The sequence below is a fragment of the Oryctolagus cuniculus genome, chromosome 21, assembly GCF_964237555.1.
Source record: "Oryctolagus cuniculus chromosome 21, mOryCun1.1, whole genome shotgun sequence".
Lineage (NCBI taxonomy): Eukaryota > Metazoa > Chordata > Mammalia > Lagomorpha > Leporidae > Oryctolagus > Oryctolagus cuniculus.
The window spans coordinates 19,235,871-19,256,162 of NC_091452.1; the positions used below are offsets into that span (position 1 = coordinate 19,235,871).

At 58.4% G+C, this 20,292-nt stretch overlaps 1 protein-coding gene across 3 annotated transcripts in view; it reads left to right on the forward strand.

Moving 5' to 3' along the window:
• KIAA1671 (KIAA1671 ortholog) overlaps positions 1 to 20,292 on the forward strand; it is a 188,954-nt gene that overhangs the window by 74,775 nt on the left and 93,887 nt on the right. The window contains exon 1 of one of the 3 annotated variants that reach the window (XM_051835480.2): positions 7,933 to 8,165. The exons of the other annotated variants lie outside the window; for them this stretch is intronic. Coding sequence (XP_051691440.2) covers positions 8,115 to 8,165 — 51 coding nt within the window. The 5' untranslated portion in view covers positions 7,933 to 8,114. Of the gene's footprint in view, positions 1 to 7,932; positions 8,166 to 20,292 lie in introns of those variants that run through there. 3 annotated transcript variants of the gene reach the window in all.

Genomic DNA, 20,292 nt, shown 5'->3' on the forward strand with positions numbered 1-20,292 from the left:
CCCAGTCCTGCTAGGCTGGGTTTGGTTTCAGCAGTGCCACCTGCAGCTCCCCGGGGCTCTGTGGGCTTCTGGGGGGAGGAACCAAGGCTCCAGCTGGGTGCCCATCCCCCCCGCCGGAAGCCAGATGAATGAATGACTGAGACTGGCACCCACTCACTTTGTTTTATTTTTAAACAAGATTTATTTATTTATGTATTTGAAAGGCGGAATTTCAGAGAGGGAAGGAGGTGGGGGGGAGAGGTCTTTCATCCACTGGTTCACTCCCTCAATGGCCACAACTGCCGGAGCTGCGCCAATCTGCAGCCAGGAGCCAGGAGCTTCTTCCAGTCTCCCACACGGGTGCAGGGGCCCAAAGATTTGGGCCATCTTCTACTGCTTTCCCATGTCACAGCAGAGAGCTGGATTGGAAGTGGAGCAGCCAGGACTCAAACCCATGCCCATATGGGATGCCTGCCCTGCAAGCAGCGCCTTTACCCACTATGCCACAGTGCTGCCCCCCCCAACTCCATTGGAAACCACCTTGGTGGGACCCTGCCCCACCTCTTGGCACAGGGTCGCCTCTTTGTGGAGCCTCCAGGGATTGCAAGTCCTGGTAGGTGGGGGAGGGGAGGGATGCAATCCCAGAGGGCATTAACCCTGCCCCGGTGTCGTCAACCCTTCTAGCCCCAGCACCCATCTCCACCACTCCACACATGAGGCAAATGGGGACCCAGAGAGGTGACGTCACCTGCCTAGCGGGGGGCTGCCTGGCATCCTTGCTGGACACCTGATCAGAGGGTATGGAACGGGTGAGAGACCCCCCCAGGGAGAGTCCTGGGAGACTGGGGGGGTGGGTGCCACCCTTGCGCTTCTGGGGATTTCCAGGGTGGGCTACAGGCAGAGGGAGGCGGCCAGGCCATGGAGGTGTGCTGTGCTGTCGGGTGGCTAACAGGAGCATGGCCCACTCTGCCTGGCTGGTGTCCAACAGGCTCTGAGCATCAGGGAAACAGACCAATTCTGCTTGCCCCTCTCACATTCCTTCTTTTAAAAGAAGGTTTGTTTATTTTCATTTATGTGAAAGCCAGAGAGGCAGAGACAGGGATTCCCCCATCTACTGGTTTCTTCCCCAAATGCCTGTAACAGCTGGGGCTGGGGCTGGGCCGGCCTGAAGCCAGGAGCCTGGAGCTCCATCGGGGTCTCCCACCTGGGTGTCGGGGACCCGCGCACTCGGGCTGTCACCTGCCGCCTGCCAGGCTGTGCATAGCAGGGAGCTGGGATCGGGAGCAGAGCCAGGACTCGAACCCAGGCGCTGTGGTGTGGGATGCGGGCGTCCCGAGCAGCGTGTTAGCCTCTGCGCCAGGCGTCCACTCCCACGTCCTTTCTTCCTGCCGTATACTGTACGCACGGTGGAGTGTGCCAGCCCAGTCCTGCCTACGGCTGGGTGCATTTTCATCACCCGCTGCTGTGCAGGGCAGAGAGCATGCTGGCTCTCATCCTGACACTCCCCAGCCCTAGCCTCGCCACCACAGCTTAGCGTTGCGTGCCCTAGGGCATCAGCACGGGGAGTCCCAGCGCCTGCTCTCTCTGGCTGGCTGCCTTGGGGCAGTGTGGTGCGTGCCAGCTCTGTGCACGAGACTTGTGTGGAGCGGGCGCAGGAGCCTGTAGTTTTCCATCGCTGTGTCTGCTACGGGTTTACCTGTTGCGCTGTTGCTGCGAGTTGGGGTTGTTTCCGGTTTGGGGCTGTCGCAGAGCCTGATAAATACTTGCTAGTCCTGGTTCTGAGGCCTGTCCTAGACACACCCAAGTGCCTGCACACAGACCCATGCATGCACGCACACAAACACGCACATGCGTGCACATACATGCACCGCATAAACACACATACATGCACACACGTGCACATGTATGCACACACGTGCACCTGCACACATGCCTGCACACACTCGCACATGCAGTGCACATGCACACGTGTACACACATGTACAAGCATGTACACACGCACACACGTGAAGATGATTTGAAAGCCTCCACTGATTTCTCTCCCCATCTCAGAGATACAAGGCTACTTTACAAAGCTCACAGAAAATGGAATTAAAAGACAGTTTATTTTGGTGCAGAACCTTGAAATCCATTCATGATACGCATTCCCGTGAGCTTTTTTGAACCTCCCCCCCCATAGGCACGGATTTCAGATTCTTCACCAAATTCAGCTCACTTTCAGTTCCATTTTTCGACAAACTTTGTAAAGTGCCCTTGTATTCCAAGAGCTCTTGTCCCAGAATTTATATTTATATATGTATAAAGTCTGTCTATATAATTATATATATGTGGTTCCACCAGCCCAAGCCTTTTCCGTCTATTTCTACACATCTCCCTGACTATTTATAACCCTTCCTAGCTTCTCAATGCAGGATTCTTTTCTTCTAGGACTGTGGTTTCCAAACTTTTTTTAAAAGCATTGAATCACTACATTATTCCTTTTAAATTTTTTATCCTTTTAATTATTTAGTGAAAGAGAGAGAGAAGGAGAGAGGGAGACAGATGGAGAGATGTTTTATCCATTGGATCACCCCACCACCACCACCAAATGCTTGTAACAGCTGGGGCTGGGCCAGGCTGAAGCCAGCAGCCAGGAATTCGTTCTGAGTCTTAAAAGTACGTGCTGCCTCCCAGGGGGTGCGTTCGCTGGAAGCAGAACCAGGACTAGAACCCAGACACTCCGACACGCGGTTAGGGCGTCCCAGGTAGTATTTTAACCACTGCACCGAATGCCTGATGAAAAAAATTGTTCTTTAAAGATTTATTTATTTATTTGAGAGGCAGAGATAAAAGGAGAGAGAGAGAGAGAGAGAGAGGGAGGGAGGGAGAGAGAGAGAGAGAGAGAGCTTCCAGTCACTGGTTCACTCCCTAAGTGGCTGCACCGGCCAGGGCTGGGCCATGCTGAAGCCAGGAGCTGGGTCCCTGAGCTGTCACCTGCTGCCTCCCAGGGCCTGTCTCAGCAGGAAGGGGAATCACTGGGACTCGAACCAGGCACTTCGATGCAGTCAAGCACCCGTCCTGCCGCACGCTGTTTCTGCTTGTCCGTCTGTCGGGGCTGGGTGTTTGTATTGTCCTCACTTTGGGGCTCTGACCGACACCCCCGCCGTGTAGTCCATTCCACTGCTTCGGCTTCTTCGCCATCCCAGCCTCCACCTGCACTCACCATTTACTTGTTTGCTGACTTCCTGTCTGTCCCTCCCCCCCACCAAGCCGGAAGTGCCGGATCCCAGGCCCCTGGGGTTGTCCACGCAGAGTTGACGCACGATGAATATTTGTTGAGTGACTGACTGAGTGGGTGAGTGCACAGCCCAGTGCGGGAGGCAGGCGTGTGCACACGTATGTAACCCGTGATGGGGGTGGGAGTGATCTGTGCTCCCGCGGCCTGACATGTGGGAGCCAGACAGGAACCGGGCACAGCCTGAGCTGGGTTTCGCAGGTGGGTGGAAGTTGACCGGGCAGAGGTTCAAGGCTGGGTTCAAGGCCGGGAGGTTGGACTGCCTGTGTTTGAAGGAGGACTTGTGATGCTTGCCGCCTGGTCCCTGGGAGGGGGCTCGGAGCTCTCCAGGTGCCACTGGGCAGGGCGAGGAGGCTGGAGAGATCAGCCGAGGGCGGAGTGCAAGGACAAAGGCTCCCTGGATGCCTCCCATGGGGACACCTGGTCACCCTGAGTGTCTGACTCCCCTGGTCAGACCTCCCCTGGAGACCGTGCTTCGGGAGCCACAGCAGGAGCCAGGCCAGCCAGGGACCGGTGGTCGGAGCTCGGCAGAGCAGAGGCAGGCGTGGTGCATCCCAGCCCTCACTGGCCCAGTGTGGCTGTAGTGTCCAGTTTTTCAAGCAAAGCTGATGAGCTTGATTTTAATGTGAAATCTCACCAAGCCTGTATGTTGGAGTCTGCCGCCTGCAGTGCCAGCATCCCATATGGGTGCCGGTTTGGGTCCTGGCTGCTCCGCTTCCAATCCAGCTCTCTGCTATGGCCTGGGAAAGCAGCAGAAGATGGCCCAAGTCCTTGGGCCCCTGCACCCACGTGGGAGACCCGGAAGAAGCTCCCGACTCCTGGCTTCGGATCAGCTCAGCTCTGGCTGTTTCGGTCATCTGGGGAGTGAGCCAGCTGATGGAAGACCTCTCTGTCTGTCTGTCTGTCTGTCTGTCTCTGTGCCTCTCTCTAACTCTGACTTTCAATAAAACATAAAATCTTTATAAAAAAGATGTATTTATCTGAAAGTCAGAGTTACACAGAGAGAGAAGGACAGGGGGAGAGAGAGAGAGAGAGAGAGAGAGGTCTTGCATCTGCTGGTTCACTCCCCAGTTATCTGCAACGGTTGGAGCTGTGCCAATCCGGAGCCAGGAGCTTCCAGGTCTCCCACGCGGGTGGAAGCGCCCGCATTCCTGTGGCGTCACTGATTGCCTGAGCGCCCTCTAGTGGGGAGAGGTCTCTGTCGCTCCCCACCTCTCTTCCTGGTTAAGGCAGGCATTTGGTGCAGGGGTTAAGACCCCGCTCAGGACCCCCCATTCTACATCAGAGTGCCTGGGCTTGGGTCCTGGCTCTGCTTCCAACTCCAGCCTCCTGATAGTGCACACCTGGGAGCAGAGGGGATGCCCCAGGTACCCGGGTCCCTGCTGCCCTCTCGGGAGACCTGGATGGAGTTCCTGGCTCCAGGTATTGGTCTGGCCCAGCCCTGGCCGTTGGAGGCATATGGGGAGCGAATCTCCCCCTTCCCCTCCTCTCCTTTTCCCTAACCTCCTCCCCCTCCCCCATATCTCTCCCTCCCTCCCTCCACATTTCAAAGAAAAATAAGTAAATAATAAATAAATAAGGGAGGCACCGGTTTTCTTGGGCAGTGTTCAGGAATGACCACCAGGGGGCAGTGTGGAGGCGAGTGAGTGGCACTGTTGCTTTGTGCTCAGCAATTAACCCCTTCCGTGCTAGGGCCTTCCTCTAGGCATCACAAATCTGTCTTCCCTGCTAGGTTTTGCTTCTGCAGAGCTCCCTGACGTGGGACTTGGGTCCCACCCAACCCGTGCCGGTTTCTATTTCCAGATCCCGGCATCCGGGCCGCCCAGCTGGGGTTGGGCTGGCGCCTCTGCCACCTCCCCTGCCCTGGCCGCCCTGCTTGTTCTCACTGATGATGTTCCTCTTAGGAAGAAATTTTTTGGAAAACAAATGTTTTTATTTTCTCTATAAAAGGAGGGTGGGTGTGAGAGAGGGAGGAAGGGGCTGGGTATGCCCAGCCCGTGGTGAGCGCCTTATGGGTATAGAAAGGGCGCTTCTGACCCGAGCAGGTGTGCTTCCAGAGGCGCTGAATCCTTTATTTGAACCTGAGAAAAAGCACGTTCGAGCTTCGGCACCTTGCCACCTCCTTCAAGAAGTCCTCCCAGGTTGCACCCTTCTCTGTGAACTCTTCCGTTCCGAACCCGCTGGCCTCCTGTGCTATAGTTTATTTCTAGGTGCCTGCCTGCTTTGGACTCCTCAAGGGTGAGAATCCCGCCCCACTCACCCCCCTCCCCCTCCCCTCCCCCTCAGGCCCCCATGAAAGCCAGACCGACAGCCACTTGAGGATCTTCTTGACCGGTGTGACGGGAGGAGGTGGGAGCCAGGCTGACCAGGCAGGGGCCCTCGGTGAGGAGGAACGGCTGGGTGAGGAATGACCTTGGCCTGGTGCCTGCCTTGACCCTGAGAGGAGGCTGCAGAGGGGCAGGGTGGTTAGGTCTGAACGTGGAGGCCTCGACGTGGGCAGGAGCCACCCAGGCGAGGAGAAAGGGCGTGTGCATTTGTTTCCTGGGTTGCCATGGCCACTGCCCCTGCCCCATGTCCGGTCCCTGGTCCCTGGGGTTCCCGGAGGCAGAGGCAGCCATCGAGGCTTCGGCAGGGCCCCCGTGCCCCAGAGGCTCCGGGAGAATCCTCCCCGGCCTCTGCAGCTTCCGCTGGGCCCAGGCGTCCCTGCCTCTGTCCTCGCCTGGCCCTCTGCCCCGTGCTCTCCTGCCTCAGATCCGGGTACTGGTCACTGGATGTGGGGTCGCCCAGGGTCTCAGCCCATTGGGGGCGCTCTCACCGCACGCCTGAGACAGCCGAGGTTGACCGCTCTCACTCTGGAGCCTGGCGGTTCCAAGGTCAAGGTGCCCGCAGTGCGGTTTTGGGAGAGGGCCTGTTCCTTCTGCACGGTGCCCTCTGGGTGTCCTTCCATGGCACAAGGCAGGGGAGGGGTGCACCCAGTCCCTCGAGGGTGCTCAGCAGAGCCCCCGTAGCTAATCACCTGTCAAGGTTCCCACCTCTTAGTCTGAGATACAGAGACAGAGAGAGAGAGATTGATTGATTGATTGATATTCCATCCACTGGTTCACTCCCTAAATGGCCAGGACTGGGCCAGACTGGAGCCAGGAGCCAGGTGCTTCTTCCAGATCTCCCACATGGGTGCAGAGGCCCAAGCACTTGGGCCATCAGCAGGGAGCTGGATCAGAAGTGGAGCAGCCGGGACTTGAACCGGCACCCCCATAGGATGCTGGTGTCGCAGGCGGCGGCTTTACCCGCTTACGCCCCAGTGCTGGCCCCCAAGTTCCCGTGTTTGGAGGGACACAGGTGTTTAGCAGTGGCACCCAGTGAGGCAGGAGGAGTTCGGCTCAGGTCTCAGGCTCCTGACGTTGGTTACAGAGGCCAAGACCCTTTCCAGGTGCGGTCGCATCCACAGTGTCCCGCCGTGGATGTAGGTTTTTGGGGGTGGCCATTGAACCTGCTCCAGGAAGTGCAAGGAGGTCCAGCCAGACAGGGAGCAGTGGAGAATTGGGAAATTCTCAAGGTGCACCTTGCAAGAGCCCCCCTGGTTCAAGTGCGTTTCCTGTTGGCTCTCGGCCTTGCCGTGAGGGGTGCAGCACAGACGGGCCCAGGGTGTCCCAGCGGGGTGGGGCACCTGGCTCCTCTGCCTGTACCCCCCACACCTCGCTCTGCCTTCTCCAAGACGGGGGTCCGTGCAGAGTCCTTGTGGGCACGGCGCCCTTCATGGCGAGCTCGCCCTGCTGCCCTGGCTGTGCTGTGGCTCGGCTGGGGCGTGGGTGTCGGGGAGGCCCCTGGGGCCGTCAGGCCTGGGTTTGCATGGCTGCATTGAGTCTGGACACATGTGATGGTCACACCACCCTCACGAGGGCTGAACACATGCCTCAGTGTTCATCTCCCTCCCCAGAGCCTCAGAACCCTGCTACACACGGCTAGTTCATCCCCATCTACAGACGGCATCACTGAGGCCCACTGACGGGGCGGGGGGACACTGGAGGTGGCTGGGGTTGGCCCTCTGTGTGCTGGAATCTGCCTTTTTAATGTTTGAAGATCGATGCTCCCCTCGCCGTTTCTTAGTAAGAGTGCTTGGACCCAGGACTTCGAGCTGAGAGGCCTGGGTCCAGGCTTGGCCTAGTTCCTGCCTCGCTGTGTGACCTTGGTCAAGCCTCGGCCCTCTCTGGGCCTCGGTTCCCTTCTGTGTACAATGCAGGTACCCAGAAGCTCAGCTGAGGTCGGGAGGAAGGTGGCTGGTGAGGGCAGGTGCAGCGGCAGCCTGTGGGGTCCCGAGATGATTTATTTCCTGCAGGGAGGGGGCCGGGGGCCTCCCTCTCCTCCGTGGTTTGTGGGAGGAGGAAGCACATGAGCTTGTGGTCCCAAGCACGCATCACTCATGTGCTCAAAACACAGGTGTCTGTACATACGCTCCCGCCCTGGCCCACACACCCACATGCTCCCACACTCCCACACGTGCCCACACCCTCACCCTCTGTTCCCTGGTTCTAAGCCCTGTTCCCCCTGGGGGAGACCCAGCAAAGAGTCCAGGCAACCAAAACCTTGAGTCCGGGAGGAGCGGGCCCCTGGGCCTGCCCTAGAGGTGCTGCGGGGCGGGGCTAACGGACCAAACAGCGGCTTCTCCGCCCCCAGGGCGCCTGTGGCTGCGGCCAGTTCCAGAAGCCCGCTGGCTGCTCCCCTGGCCGCCAGCCGGCTTGTGAATGATTCATGCCGCCTTGAACCTGACTCCAGCGTGACAGGCGGAGCGGGAAGAGCCGCCCCCTCTGGAGGAAGACGGGCCTTGCGACCAGGGCCGGCAGCATAACCCGGGGCGCCAGGCATGGAGTATTACTACTGCCCCAGCTTGCTGAAGTTCCTGCAGTACCTGTGGGTGAGTGAGGGGCCGCCCCCCCCCCCCCCCCCGTCTCCTCCGCGCCCTCCACTTCCTCCCCCTGCCCTCGAGCTGCGCACCAAGTTTCCTCCTGGACTCTGGCTGCTCAGCGGCATCTCTGATCTCATTTGTTAGACGGAGAGAGAGCACTAGGGAAGGGCCCAGCAGAGCAGGGTGGGGAGTGGTCTCCTGCCATCCCCGGGTGTGCGTGTGTGCGTGCGCGTGTGCGTGTGGGCTGTCCCTGGGCCTGCGTGGGGGTGTGTGTGCCATCCTTGGCCGTGCGTGTGTGTGCGTGTGCATGTATGTGTGTAAGTGTATGTGTGTGTGCGTGTGTGTGTGTACGTGTGCGTGTATGTGTGTGTGTGTGTGTGTGTGTGTGTGTGGTCCGACAAGGAAAGCCAGGGCAGTGCTTGGAGTTCTCAGAAAGGCTCCTTTCTTTGACTTCTTTGTGCTGAAATCAGACCCCGCTTGTGTTTTTCGGTGCGTGTGGAAATGCCCGGTCTTTTATGAGGTGAGAGGAGAGATTTCACTTTCCCCAAACTCAGCGAAAACCCCAAGTCAGGAACGCAAACACACTGCCGCCCGCCACGTCGCGTTCTCACCCCTGTTTAAGAGACAAATCCGGGACGCCGAGGTCGGGGAGCTGTGCGTGGACTGCCCTGGGGGGCGCAGGTGGCTTTTCGGGTCTTGTTTGGGCTGTGTGTCCCTGGGCAGGTTGCCGGCCGTCTCTGGGTTTCTCTGTCTGCATCCTAGCCGATTGTGGGTTATGTGAGCTCTGTGAGCCTGGGGGGCTTGGCGGGGAGTTGTCAGAATTTGGTCTTGGGGTCTTCTAGAGCCTTTGCCCCTGCGTTGAGAAAAGTCTTGGAAAATATTATTTTTCCCCTTCTGAGTGTTTGCAAATACTTCGGATGCCTTCTCACCAGAGAACTTTCCGGAGCTCCTAAAAATACAACTTTAGGAAGCGTCCTGCGGCCGCCGCTCCCCAGGCGCTGCCCCCTCCCCCTGAGCCGTCTGGCGCAGCTAAAAATCAGAAGCCCCTCCCGGCCCTCGTCCTTTGGTGAAGGACATTTGAGCGTTCTTGTGGAATCCACGCCAGGCAGGCTTTGCTGGTCTGTCCTGTTGGGGTAGGAAACTCGGCAAAGCCCCGAGAGCCCAGGTCACCCACAGTCGCTCAAATCTTTGAAGTGTGCAGTTCCTCGGGTCCTGATGACCTAATGCCCCAGCTGTGTGTCAGCTTCAGATGGCCAAGATACAGCCCACCCTCCCCAGGAACTTAGACCTCGATCATGTAGTCACTCAACACACACTTAACCATTTGGAACCAGGTATTCAAAACACAGGGTTGAGAGAGCTAGACAGGGAGGGCCCCCTGACTCCGTGGAACTTACAGTCTGGCCCAGTGGTAAGTGGACCAGGAGCCAAGACCGTATTTGTGTTAGGATGGGAGTGACGCACAGTGCGACAGGGAACCCGGTGTCGTCAGGGTGCAGGATCCCGGGTCTGGGGGAGCCTCCCCGAGGAGGCTGAGTGCTGGAGAATTTGTAGAAGCTGGCAGGTGAGGCTGAGGTGGGGGCCAGGGGAGGGGTGTGCCAGGCAGAGGGCTGGGGTGACAGAGAGAACAAGAGAAGCAGGCGTGCCCACGGCCAGTTCCAGCAGTGGACACCCATGCAACCAATGGAGGGAGGTGGGAGGGGCGGTGCTCACGCTCAGCCTCCCAGGGACAGTCATGGCTCCCACCCGCTGTACCCCGACTCTCCAAGGGACCTCGGGCTCGTCTTGTGCCCTCAGAGCCTTCATTCCCCGTCTGGACCCTGAAGTGGTGGAGGTGAGGCAGATTAGAAGGTCTTCCCGAAGTGTCCGTCCGGGGAGCAGTTTCCACTGGGCCACCTGCTTCCCCTGGGTGAGCAGATCCTGGAATATGGAGGCCCCCACGGGGCTCCCTGCTGGCTTTGTCAATTGCCCATGACACCAGCATCCCTGTCCCTAGGTTAGCCCTGTGTCCGCAGTGCTGGGCGGCAGACTCTGGCTTGCTGGGCCCCCAGGAAAGCCTGGCTTTGGACCGGGACAGCGGTGACGTCACGTGGCCTTGGACGTGAACCTCAGCTCCCTTATCTGCACAGTGGGGCCATGCCTTCTGCCTCCTTCACTGCTTGGGACGATTCCTGCAAAGTCCCTCGCTTATTTGTGAAACCCAGAAGCTGCTTGGAGAATGTCAACTGGCCCGTTTTCCCAGGAGGCCACCTTCAGATTCAGAGTGACCGGCTGGCCCTGTCCTATCTCGCAGAGCAGGCTGGGGCTGGCCAGCCCTCCACATCCCCACGTAGCTTTGTGTGTTCATCGTCATACCGTCAGCACTGTCACTCCTCGCTGTTCTCGGGACTCTGGGGATGTCACCTGTTTATGGAGATCTTTCCCAACCGCTCCCAAACAGCCCCACCCCTGCCTCGAGCCTTTGTCCTAGTGTTTTAAAGAGACTTAAAAATTGTATGGAGGGGCCAGCGCCATGGCTCACTTGGTTAATCCTCTGCCTGCGGCGCTGGCATCCCATATGGGCATCAGGTTCTGGTCCCAGTTGCTCCTCTTCCAGTCCAGCCTGGGAGGTCAGTGGAGGATGGCCCAAGTGCTTGGGCCCCTGCCCCCGTATGGGAGACTGGGAGAAAGTGCCTGGCTTCTGGCTTTGGATTGGTGCAGCTCCAGCTGTAGTGGCCATTTTGGGGGTGAACTAACAGAGGGAAGACCTTTCTCTCTGTCTCTCTCTCTCACTGTCTAACTCTATCTGTCAAATAAATAATAAAAAAAAAATTGTATGGAGTGGGGGCTGCGTTTGGCACAACTAGGATGCCACTTGGAACACCGGCGTCCCACATCCCAGGGCCTGGCTTTGAGTCCTGGTTCTGCTTCCAGTTCCTGCTTCCTGCTGATGCGCCTCCTGGGAGGAAGCAGGTTTTGGCTCAAATGCCTGGGCCCTGCCACGCGTACGGGAGGCCCAGAGGGAGTCGCTGGTTTCTGGCTTTGGCCTAACCCGGTCTTGGCTGTTGTGGGCATTCGGAGGGGAGTGAACCAGTGGATGGGAAGATCTCTCTGTTGCTCTTTCAAGTAGATGAAGCTAACTCAGTAAACATTAAGAGAAAGAAAAAAAACTCCCCCTGGGGTTGGTCTCACTCCAGACTAAGTTCCACTGGTGCTCCGTTGGGGTGCTCTTGCCGTCCGCGGGATACTTGGGGACATCTCGGGGTTGCTCCTTGGGATGCTGCTCGGTGTCCTACAGGCACCGGCCTCCTCCAGCCCTCTCCCCAACACCGCCAAGAACGACCCTGGCCCAGCTGCCCGTGGTGCCAAAGCGGAGAAACTCAGCTTAATTCTTCAGTTTTTGCCGCCGTGCGATCCAGGGTCCCTCGCTGCATCTCGCCATGGCAGGTTGCATCTGTACCAGGGGCCCCGTGGCTGCCCGCTGCGTGAACGAATGCATGAGGCTTGGGGTACCTGTTCCTGGGTGTGTCCATTGCTGATGTGAGCCCATGTGGGGATGCTTTGTAAACGCGATGTGTAGCACCTGCACTGTGTTCCCATGTGACTCGAGAGCCAGTCTCCCGCGATCGGACCCTCGGGTGGTCCCCAGGTGTGGAACGTGGCCGTGATGAAGATGTGCAGCCCTGAGCCACCTTCTGGGCCACGTCCCAGGGCGGCTTCTTAGAAGCGAGGCCAGCCCTGGGCTGCAGCAGGTTTCTACAAAGTTGTCGCTTGTGGCTCGGGGTGCCGGTGGCTTCCTGTGGTCGGCCAGAGTGGTGCTGGTAGCTGCAGGGCTGTTCTTGGGGGGGTGGACCTCAGCTGGCTGTGGCGCAGCAGCTGGGAAGTGGGGGAGGGAGAAGGAGTTTCTGTTTCGAATCATTAGTAACTGTAGCCGGCGGCTGCTAGCAGCGGCTCTGCTCTTGCTGTTTGGCCCTAGTATCCTTTGTTGATGAGATCACCCAGCCTCGCAGTCCCAGGCTCCTGGCCTTTTTTAAAATTTTATTTATTTGAAAGAATTACAGAGAGAGGTAGAGCCAGAGAGAGAGGTCTTCCATCTGCTGGTTCACTTAGCAAATGACCACAGCAGCCAGAGCCGAAGCCAGGAGCCAGGAGTTTCTTCCGGGTCTCCCACATGGGTGCAGGGGCCCAAAGACTTGGGCCATCTTCTGCTGCTTTGCCAGGCCACAGCAGAGAGCTGGATCAGAAGAGGAGCAGCCGGGACTCAAACTGGTGCCCATATGGGATGCCAGCACTGCAGGCCAGGGGTTTAACCTGCTACAGAGGTTTTAACCACTGCACTGGCCCTGTGGTGCCTGGTCTTGATGGGGCCTTGGCTTCCAGCTGGTTGCTGTCAGTTGTAATTTGGTTATAATAATAATGGCCACCATTGCCACCATGGTGTTTGCTGAGCCTTTGCAAAGTCCCTGATCCGGACTGTGTGCTTCTCTCGGGTATCCCCTTATCTCTTCCCAGGAAAACCTCAATCTCATGGTTGCCCCCATTTTGCAGTTGGGGAACTGAGGCCGAAAGAGCTTAGCTCCCTGGACACGTGGGAGCTCGGGTCTGATCCTGGGGCTGCCTCTGTCACTTCACGGGCTTCTTCTGGCTTCTCAGATAGGGAAACGGAGCCTCGCAGGATCGGGGTTGTGGGCCAGTGCGTAGGAAGGGTTTCCACGCAGTGCAGGCTGGGCGATGGCGGGAGGATGCTGCACCGAGCCGAGTGGCGCTCGGTGGGGAGGGGGCCGTGGCTCCCCACGGCTGAGTGAGAGCCTCTCAGCAAGTCCTGTGTGTGCTCTGAGCCTCAGTTTCCCTATCAGCCCCACCCCTCAGGGCTGTGCTGAGGATCAGGTAAGAGAGAGGCGCTAGGCTCCTTGGCACGGGGCAGGACTGAGCATGGGTGTCCGTCATCTTTTTTGCGTGGGGTGATGGGCAGGGCCCTGATCCAATGGAAGGGCCCGCCTCTCCCCCTGCCTTCCCAGGCCACACCCCTGGCTGCTCTGAGGCACCCTGTGCTCTGTGTCACCCACAGCACTGGGCAGGGGTGGCTTAGCACGTCCCTGGGAGCTGCGGGTCACAAAGATACCTGGCGGCCTTGGGGCTAGGGTGGCCTGGGGGAAGGGAGACCCCCAGAGGATTCTGACAGCTCCTGCAGGAACGTGTCCCGGGTCCTGGAGGCCGAGGAGGAGGGCTGTGCCCCTGCGCCCTGGCTTCAGGCCTCTCCCCCACCCCGCAGACCCCTCCCTGCAGGGAATGCTGGGGAAAGCCTCGGTTCCTCACTGTGGTCACTGAACCTCGTTGCTCCCCTGCACACCCCGCTCCTTGACTGGAGCTGTTTTTGGTGGGAAGATGTGCAGGTGCATCTGGCACGGTGGTTGAGTCGCTGTTGGGGATGCCTGCATCCCCATATCAGAGTGCCTGGCTTGAGTCCTGGCTGCTCCAGTTCAGATCCCGCTTCCTGCTGATGTACTTGGGAGCAGCAGGGGATGGCTCAAGTACTTGAGTCTGCACACACGTGGGAGACCCGCATGGAGTCCCTGGCTCCTGGCTTTGGCCTGGCCCAGCCTTGGCTGTTGTGGGCAATTGGTGGGAGTGAATCAGCAGATGGAAGACCCTTCTCTCTGTCGCTCTGGTTTTCAAAGAAAGAAAGAAATCTGGGCCGGCGCCGCGGCTCACTAGGCTAATTCTCCGCCTAGCGGCGCCGGCACACCGGGTTCTAGTCCCGGTCGGGGCGCCGGATTCTGTCCCGGTTGCTCCTCTTCCAGGCCAGCTCTCTGCTGTGGCCTGGGAGTGCAGTGGAGGATGGCCCAAGTGCTTGGGCCCTGCACCCCATGGGAGACCAGGAGAAGTACCTGGCTCCTGCCTTCAGATCAGCACGGTGCGCCGGCCGCAGTGCGCCAGCCGCGGTGGCCATTGAAGGGTGAACCAATGGCAAAGGAAGACCTTTCTCTCTGTCTCTCTCTCTCACTGTCCACTCTGCCTGTCGGAAAAAAAAAAAAAAAAAAAAAAAAAAGAAGGAAGGAAGGAAGGAAAGAAATCTGACGCCCCGAGTGTGGCACCTCCCCTCTGGGCTCTCATTGCTGTTTATCCACTTAGCTGGCCTCCTGTGCAGCCAGTGCTCACCTGCAGGTGGCACTGGTGGCAATAGTCACAGGACCACATGCTCTGCTCGCTTTCCCTCTGAGCGGGCAGCCTGGGGGCTCCCCGTTCACCCCCACAGCAGCCCGAGTGGCAGATCCACCCATATTTGGCAGATGAGGGGACTGGGGCTGTGGGCAGCCGGAAGGGTCAGGGCTGGGACTTGAACTTGCGAAGTCGGATTCCCGAGCTGGTGGGTTGAGGACGGCACGCAGCGTCCCGCAGGCAGGAAGGCCGCTCGTGTGCCCGCCCTCCAGGCCCTGGCCCGCAGCCCCGGGCCTGGCACCCAGTAGGCGCCCAGTGGAGGTGTGTGTGAAGGTGGCTGTGGGCCTGGGAGGGCCGTGAGCCATGGCTCAGCGCGCACCCCGCGCACAGCTGCCATGGCTGCTGTTCCGGTCCCAGATCCCTGCGTTTCCCTCCATGCTCGGGGTCTGCTCTCAGCGTGTGAGGCTGAAATGGATGAACTGGCTATTTCGGTGCGGTGTGAGCCCGGCCTGAGGTCTGGGCCGCGGGCCGGCGTGCATCACCGGCAGTTGTGGTTCTGCCTCGCGTGGCGGGAGCCTTGTAAGGCCCAGGTCCAGCAGAGGACGGCGGCTGAGAGTCAGGCTTCTGATCCCCACAGGGGCACTTCCTGATGGCGCCTGGGCCTCCGGCCGGTCCCCAAGCTCTCCGACACCAGTTTGGCCATATGGAGAATGGAAATAGTGGTGTCGGGCTCCCCGTGGGAGGTCCTGGCACACAGTAGGTGCTGTGTAAGCGTTAGCAGCTGATGCCAGCGCTGGACCCTCGACTCAATCTAGGCACTGGGGCCAGGCCCTGCTCCGGGTGTCTGGAATCCCCCTCCTGGAGGAGACGGTCGGGGCTCCTGCCACAGGGGCTCACGCTCCGGTGTTCAGTTCAGGCAGGTGGGCTGCGCTCTGGGAAGGAGGAAGAAGCAGGCAGGAAGGCTTGGGGGGCCTCCTGGAGGAGGTGATCTTTGAATGGAGACTTTGAAGGAGGAGCAGGGATAGGCCAGGGAAGCACAGGAGGAAGAAGGAACAGATAGATGGTGCAAGTGTCCTGTGGTCCGCATATGTGCAGGCCAGTGGCGGAATAGGAAGGGCAGGGTGGCTGCAGCCAGAGAAAAGGGGTGTGGCGGTGAGGTCGGGGAGATGAGAGACCGATCATCCATCTACTGTCCAGTCCCCAAATGGCTGCAACAGCCAGGGCTGGGCCGGGCCGAAGCTGGGAGTCGGGATCTCCATCTGGGCCTGCCGTGTGGTCAGCGGGGACTCAGGGACTTGGGCCATCGTCTGCTGCTTTCCCAGGTGCATGAGTGGGGAGCTGGGGGGGAGGGGGAAGTGGAGCAGCTGGGACTTGAACCGGCGCTCGGATGTGGGCTGCGGGCCTTGCACGCTGCAGCTTAACCCTCTGCTCCGCGCCGGCCCCCACATGGTCCCTGACAGATGCAGAATGTGTTTGTTTCCTGCCCTGAGTGAGAAGTGCAGCACATGGTGCGGATAGCTCCGCCAGCCTGGCCGCGCGCTCTCTGGTCTGTGCTGTTGGGAGCTGGGTGTCGGTGGCGGAAGCGCCTCCTCCAGGCTGCAGCTCTGGCTGACCACAAGTGGTCATGGCTGGCTTTCAGATCCTCCAGGGCGTGGAGCAGTGACAAGGGACATGCCAATCCTGTGACTGCTGACAAGAATAACAAGTGCAGGGTAGAAGCTTTGGGGGGTGGGCTGGGCTCAGAGAACCTCTGGGGTCCGGGAGTCTGGGGTGCCCTTGACCTATGACCCCGAGCAGCTGCTTGCCCTCGCTGAGCCCCCGCTTCCTTGTGGGTGTAGAGAAGGATTGGGCTGGGGTCCCTTTCGTGCTGCTTCCCACGCGGTTCCCAACTGCAGGAGGCGGCCAGTGATGCAGAACTGGGGTCAGCCAGACGCTGGTGGCCCCAGTGGCGCCACCCAACCTTTTTTTTTTTTTTTTGTGAAGATTTGTTGGGGCGGGTGCTGTGGTGTAGTAGGCCAAACCTCTGCCTATGGCGCCAGCATCCCATATGGGTGACAGTTAGTGTCCTGGCTGCTCCTCTTCCCATCCGGCTCTCTGCTTAAGACCTGGGAAAGCAGTGGAAGATGCCCAAGTGCTTGGGCCCCTGCACCTATGTGGGAGACCTGGAGGAAGCTCCTGGCTTCAGATTGTGGCCATGTGGGGAATGAATCAGTGGATGGAAGACCTTTCTTCTGTCTCTCCCTCTGTCTGTAATTGCCTCTCAAATAAATAAATAAAATCTTTTTTTAAGTTTTATTTATTTGAAAGGCCAAGTTACAGAGAAGCAGAAAGAGAGAGAGGTCTTCCATCTGCTGGTTCACTCCCCAGTTGGCCACATTGGCCAGAGCTGTGCCAATCTGAAGCCAGGAGCCAGGAGCTTCTCCCGGGTCTTCCACGCGGGTGCAGGGGCCCAAGGACTTGGGCCATCTTCTGCTGCTTTCCCAGGTGCATTAGTAAGGAGCTGGATTAAAAGTGGAGCAGCCAGGACTTGAACTGGCACCCATTTGGGATGCTGGCACTGTAGGTGGCAGCTTTACCAGCTACACCACAGCACTGGCTCCAATAAAATCTTTTTTTAAAAAAAGATTTGTTTGAGGTATCTTGACGAAGAAAGAGACACACAGAAAGAAACATACACACAAACACAAATCTTTAATCCACTGGTTCACTCCCCAAATGGCCATGACAATCAGGGCTGGACCCGACCGAAGCCAGGAGCCAGGAACTCCATGCATGGGTGCACCGGCCCAAGCACCTGGGCCATCTTCCACTGCTTTTCCAGGTGTGTAGGGAGGGAGCTGGGTCAGAAGCAGAGCGTCTGGGGCTTGCACTGGTGCCCAGATACTGGAAGGCAGCATCACAGGTGGAGGCTTAGCCCGCTGCACCACGGCACTGGCCCTGGACCCAGCCCTTCCCTGGGACCCCAGCGAGCAGCTGTGTCTCTGAGCCCTTTTCTCCTCAGGAGGTGGGAGATCTCCCTTTCTCTGATCCGTATGATGCCAGCACAGGCCAATGGAGAGAGCACCCGGCATACAAGAGGTGCTTAATAAGTGGGAGGTGTTATCATTCACAGACCCGCCCAGGAGTTGCCTTTTTGACCCTCCAGTCCTGAGTTGTCTGCTGCCTCTCTGGCAGAGTGAGTTCCAGTTTGCGACACTAGAGGGCGCCCCTGTTCTAGCAAATTGCCTTGTTGGGCACCTGCCTTCTTAAAGCAGGTGCAGGGCTCCGTTCTCTCACACCTGAGCCTGTGTGACCCTCTCAGCAGCCCGGAGAGGTGCTCAGATCATCCCCATTGCACAGATGAGGACACTGACCGGCCCCTGACCTGCCTGAGGCCACAGCAGGGACACATCAGACTTTCTCAGGGCCCTCACCTCCCCTGCAGCCTGAGTTCCAAGGCCAATGGGAGTGGAGGACCCAGCAGGGTCTCGTTGGCTGAGGTAGCCCCAGCCAGCCCTGGCCCCGGTGCTTGCAGATGGGAAGTGTGGCAGCAGGAGCTGGCGTGGAGTGCCATGTCGCTCGTGGCGTTTTGCTAGACCCTAGGCTGTTGGTATTTGGAGAGAAGCCACAGCTGGGTCTTTGGCTTCAGAGCACTTGGAGGGAGAGATGACCCGCTTGATGAAGGGTGCACCTTCGTCACTGACCTGGAAAGGGGACCCAGATTTGTGGGGTTCCAGCTGAGTGGGACACCTGGTTTTCACGTTCTGGCTGGTGAGTGGGGTAGTGGCCTGTGCTGGTGGAGTTGAGGTCTGGTCCTGTCTGCGTGGCCTGTGCCCTCCACAGCTCTTCTGTGGGGCCAGCGTCTTCTTGGGTTATCCTGTCTCACGGTCGGCTATGCTCCCGTATGAGTGCCCAGTCTTGGCCAGTTCCTGAGCTGGGCCGTAAGGTGTGAGGGGACAAGTGGGAAGCACGAGGTGGCCAGGCCAGCACATGCAAAGGCCCAGCGGCTCCGGAGAAAGTGGGGGATTTGAGGGTTTCTTTGTTCCTGTCACTGTGATTGACATCCAAAGGACACAGCCTAAATATTTATTTTTTTTAAATATTTATTTATTTTACTTGAAAGTCAGAGTTACACAGAGAGAGGAGGAGAGAGGTTTTCCATCCACTGGTTCACTCCCCAATTGGCTGCAATGGCTGGAGCAGTGCCGATCCAAAGCCAGGAGCTTCTTCTGGGTCTCCGATTGTGGGCGCAGAGGCCAAGGACTTGGGCCATCTTCTACTGCCCTCCCAGGCCATAGCAGGGAGCTGGATGGGAAGTGGAGCAGCTGGGATGTGAACCGGCGCCCATATGACATGCTGGCACTGCAGGCTTTACCCACTATGCCACAGTGCTGGCCCCACCTAAATATTTCTAAGGTGCAGTGAAGCATGACTGAGAATGTTGTCCAGGGATTTGGTCTGAATTACTGTGGTTTAAGAAAACCCCTGGCAGGTTTGAGAAAGCCAGATGTTTTATGGAGAGAAGCTGAGATAGGAAACTGAAGGTGTATTCTCTTTAACATTACGTTAATATTTTATGTCAAGCACATTGACATGAATAAGCTATAACAGGTTTATGCTGATACAATTTTATTATTTTTAAAGATTTTTAAAAAATATATTTGAAAGGCAGAGTTACAGAGAAAGATCTTCCATCCTCTGGTTCACTCCCCAGATGGCTACAACAGCCAGGACTGGGCCGGGCTGAAGCCAGAAGCCCAGAACTCCATCCAGGTCTCTCACATGGGTGCAGGGACCCAAGCACTTGGGCCGTCCTCTGTTGCCTTCCCAGGCGCATTAGCAGGGAGCTGGATGGGACGTGGAGCAGCCGGGACTTGAACCTGTGCCCCTTCAGGCTGCTGGTGGCGTCGCCCACAGCGCCACATTGCTGGCCCCGACACAATATGCTTCGTGGTTGTGATACAGAGGTGGGAACAGAGTAATGGATTTTTACTTTGTTCCTCCTATGGGCCAGTCTCGTGGTTTGCCAGGGCTGCCGTGAGGCTGTAACACAAGAAATCGATTCACTCACAGGTCTGGAGCGTGCAGGTGCAACGTCTGGATGTTGTCTGGTTTGGTTTCTGCCGAGGCCACTCCCCTGGGCTCCCAGGTGGCTGCCAGCTTGCTGGGTCCTCCCCTGGTCTTTCCTGCGTCTGTGTGCCCAGATGTCGATGGGTCCACAGTTCCTCCTCTTAGGAAGACAGCGGCTGCGTTGGGTTGGGGTCCACCCTCAGAGCCTCTGTGAGTGCAGTCCCGTGCAGGGCACTAAGGGTTAGGGACACAGTGCAGCCGTGAGAACCAGGCGCTGGGCAAAGCAGTTGGTAGCGCTGCAGTTTAACCTCACAGCCGCCCTGCGAGGGGGCCACTGTTCTCCCTCCCCCCGCATTGCAGGTGAGCAAGACGGGGCTCAGAGAGGTGAAGCCACTTGCACAAAGTCACACAGCTGGCCGGCGGTGCAGCTGTCTAGCCCAGGTGCCTGCCCTGTGTTAGTTTACATTTATAATTTGATCTTGGCTGGGGCTTGCCTCTTTTTTTTTTTTTTAAGCCTTTCATGTTCTAATGAGTTTATCCAGCATTTCCTCAGGGCCTCTCTGGACCTGCCCCGTCCCCATGGAAGGCCTGGATTGGGAGAGATGAAGGCAGAGGGAACGTGCCAGCCCCCCAGTGCTGTCCTGGCTTGCCCAGGCCCTACCCGGCCCAGCCTGCTTGGCCACCTGCCCCTGGGCCAGGCAGGGCCGCCCCTCCCAGCTCAGCAGCCTCGCCCAGTGAAAGCAGCTTTTGTGCTCCTGTGTGTTGCCCTGGGGGGATCAGCGAAGCCTCAGTTTGGGAAGAACGCGGCCACCTGCCTCCTGAGTGCAGGTCAGCCCCAGTGGCTGTCTCCCAGGCTGACGGGGCAAGGTGGCGGCCTGGGTTACCCTCCTGGGTGCACGGGGTCGACGCAGTTTGCTTTGTAGCTTGTCAGAGCTTCCCAGGTTCTGTA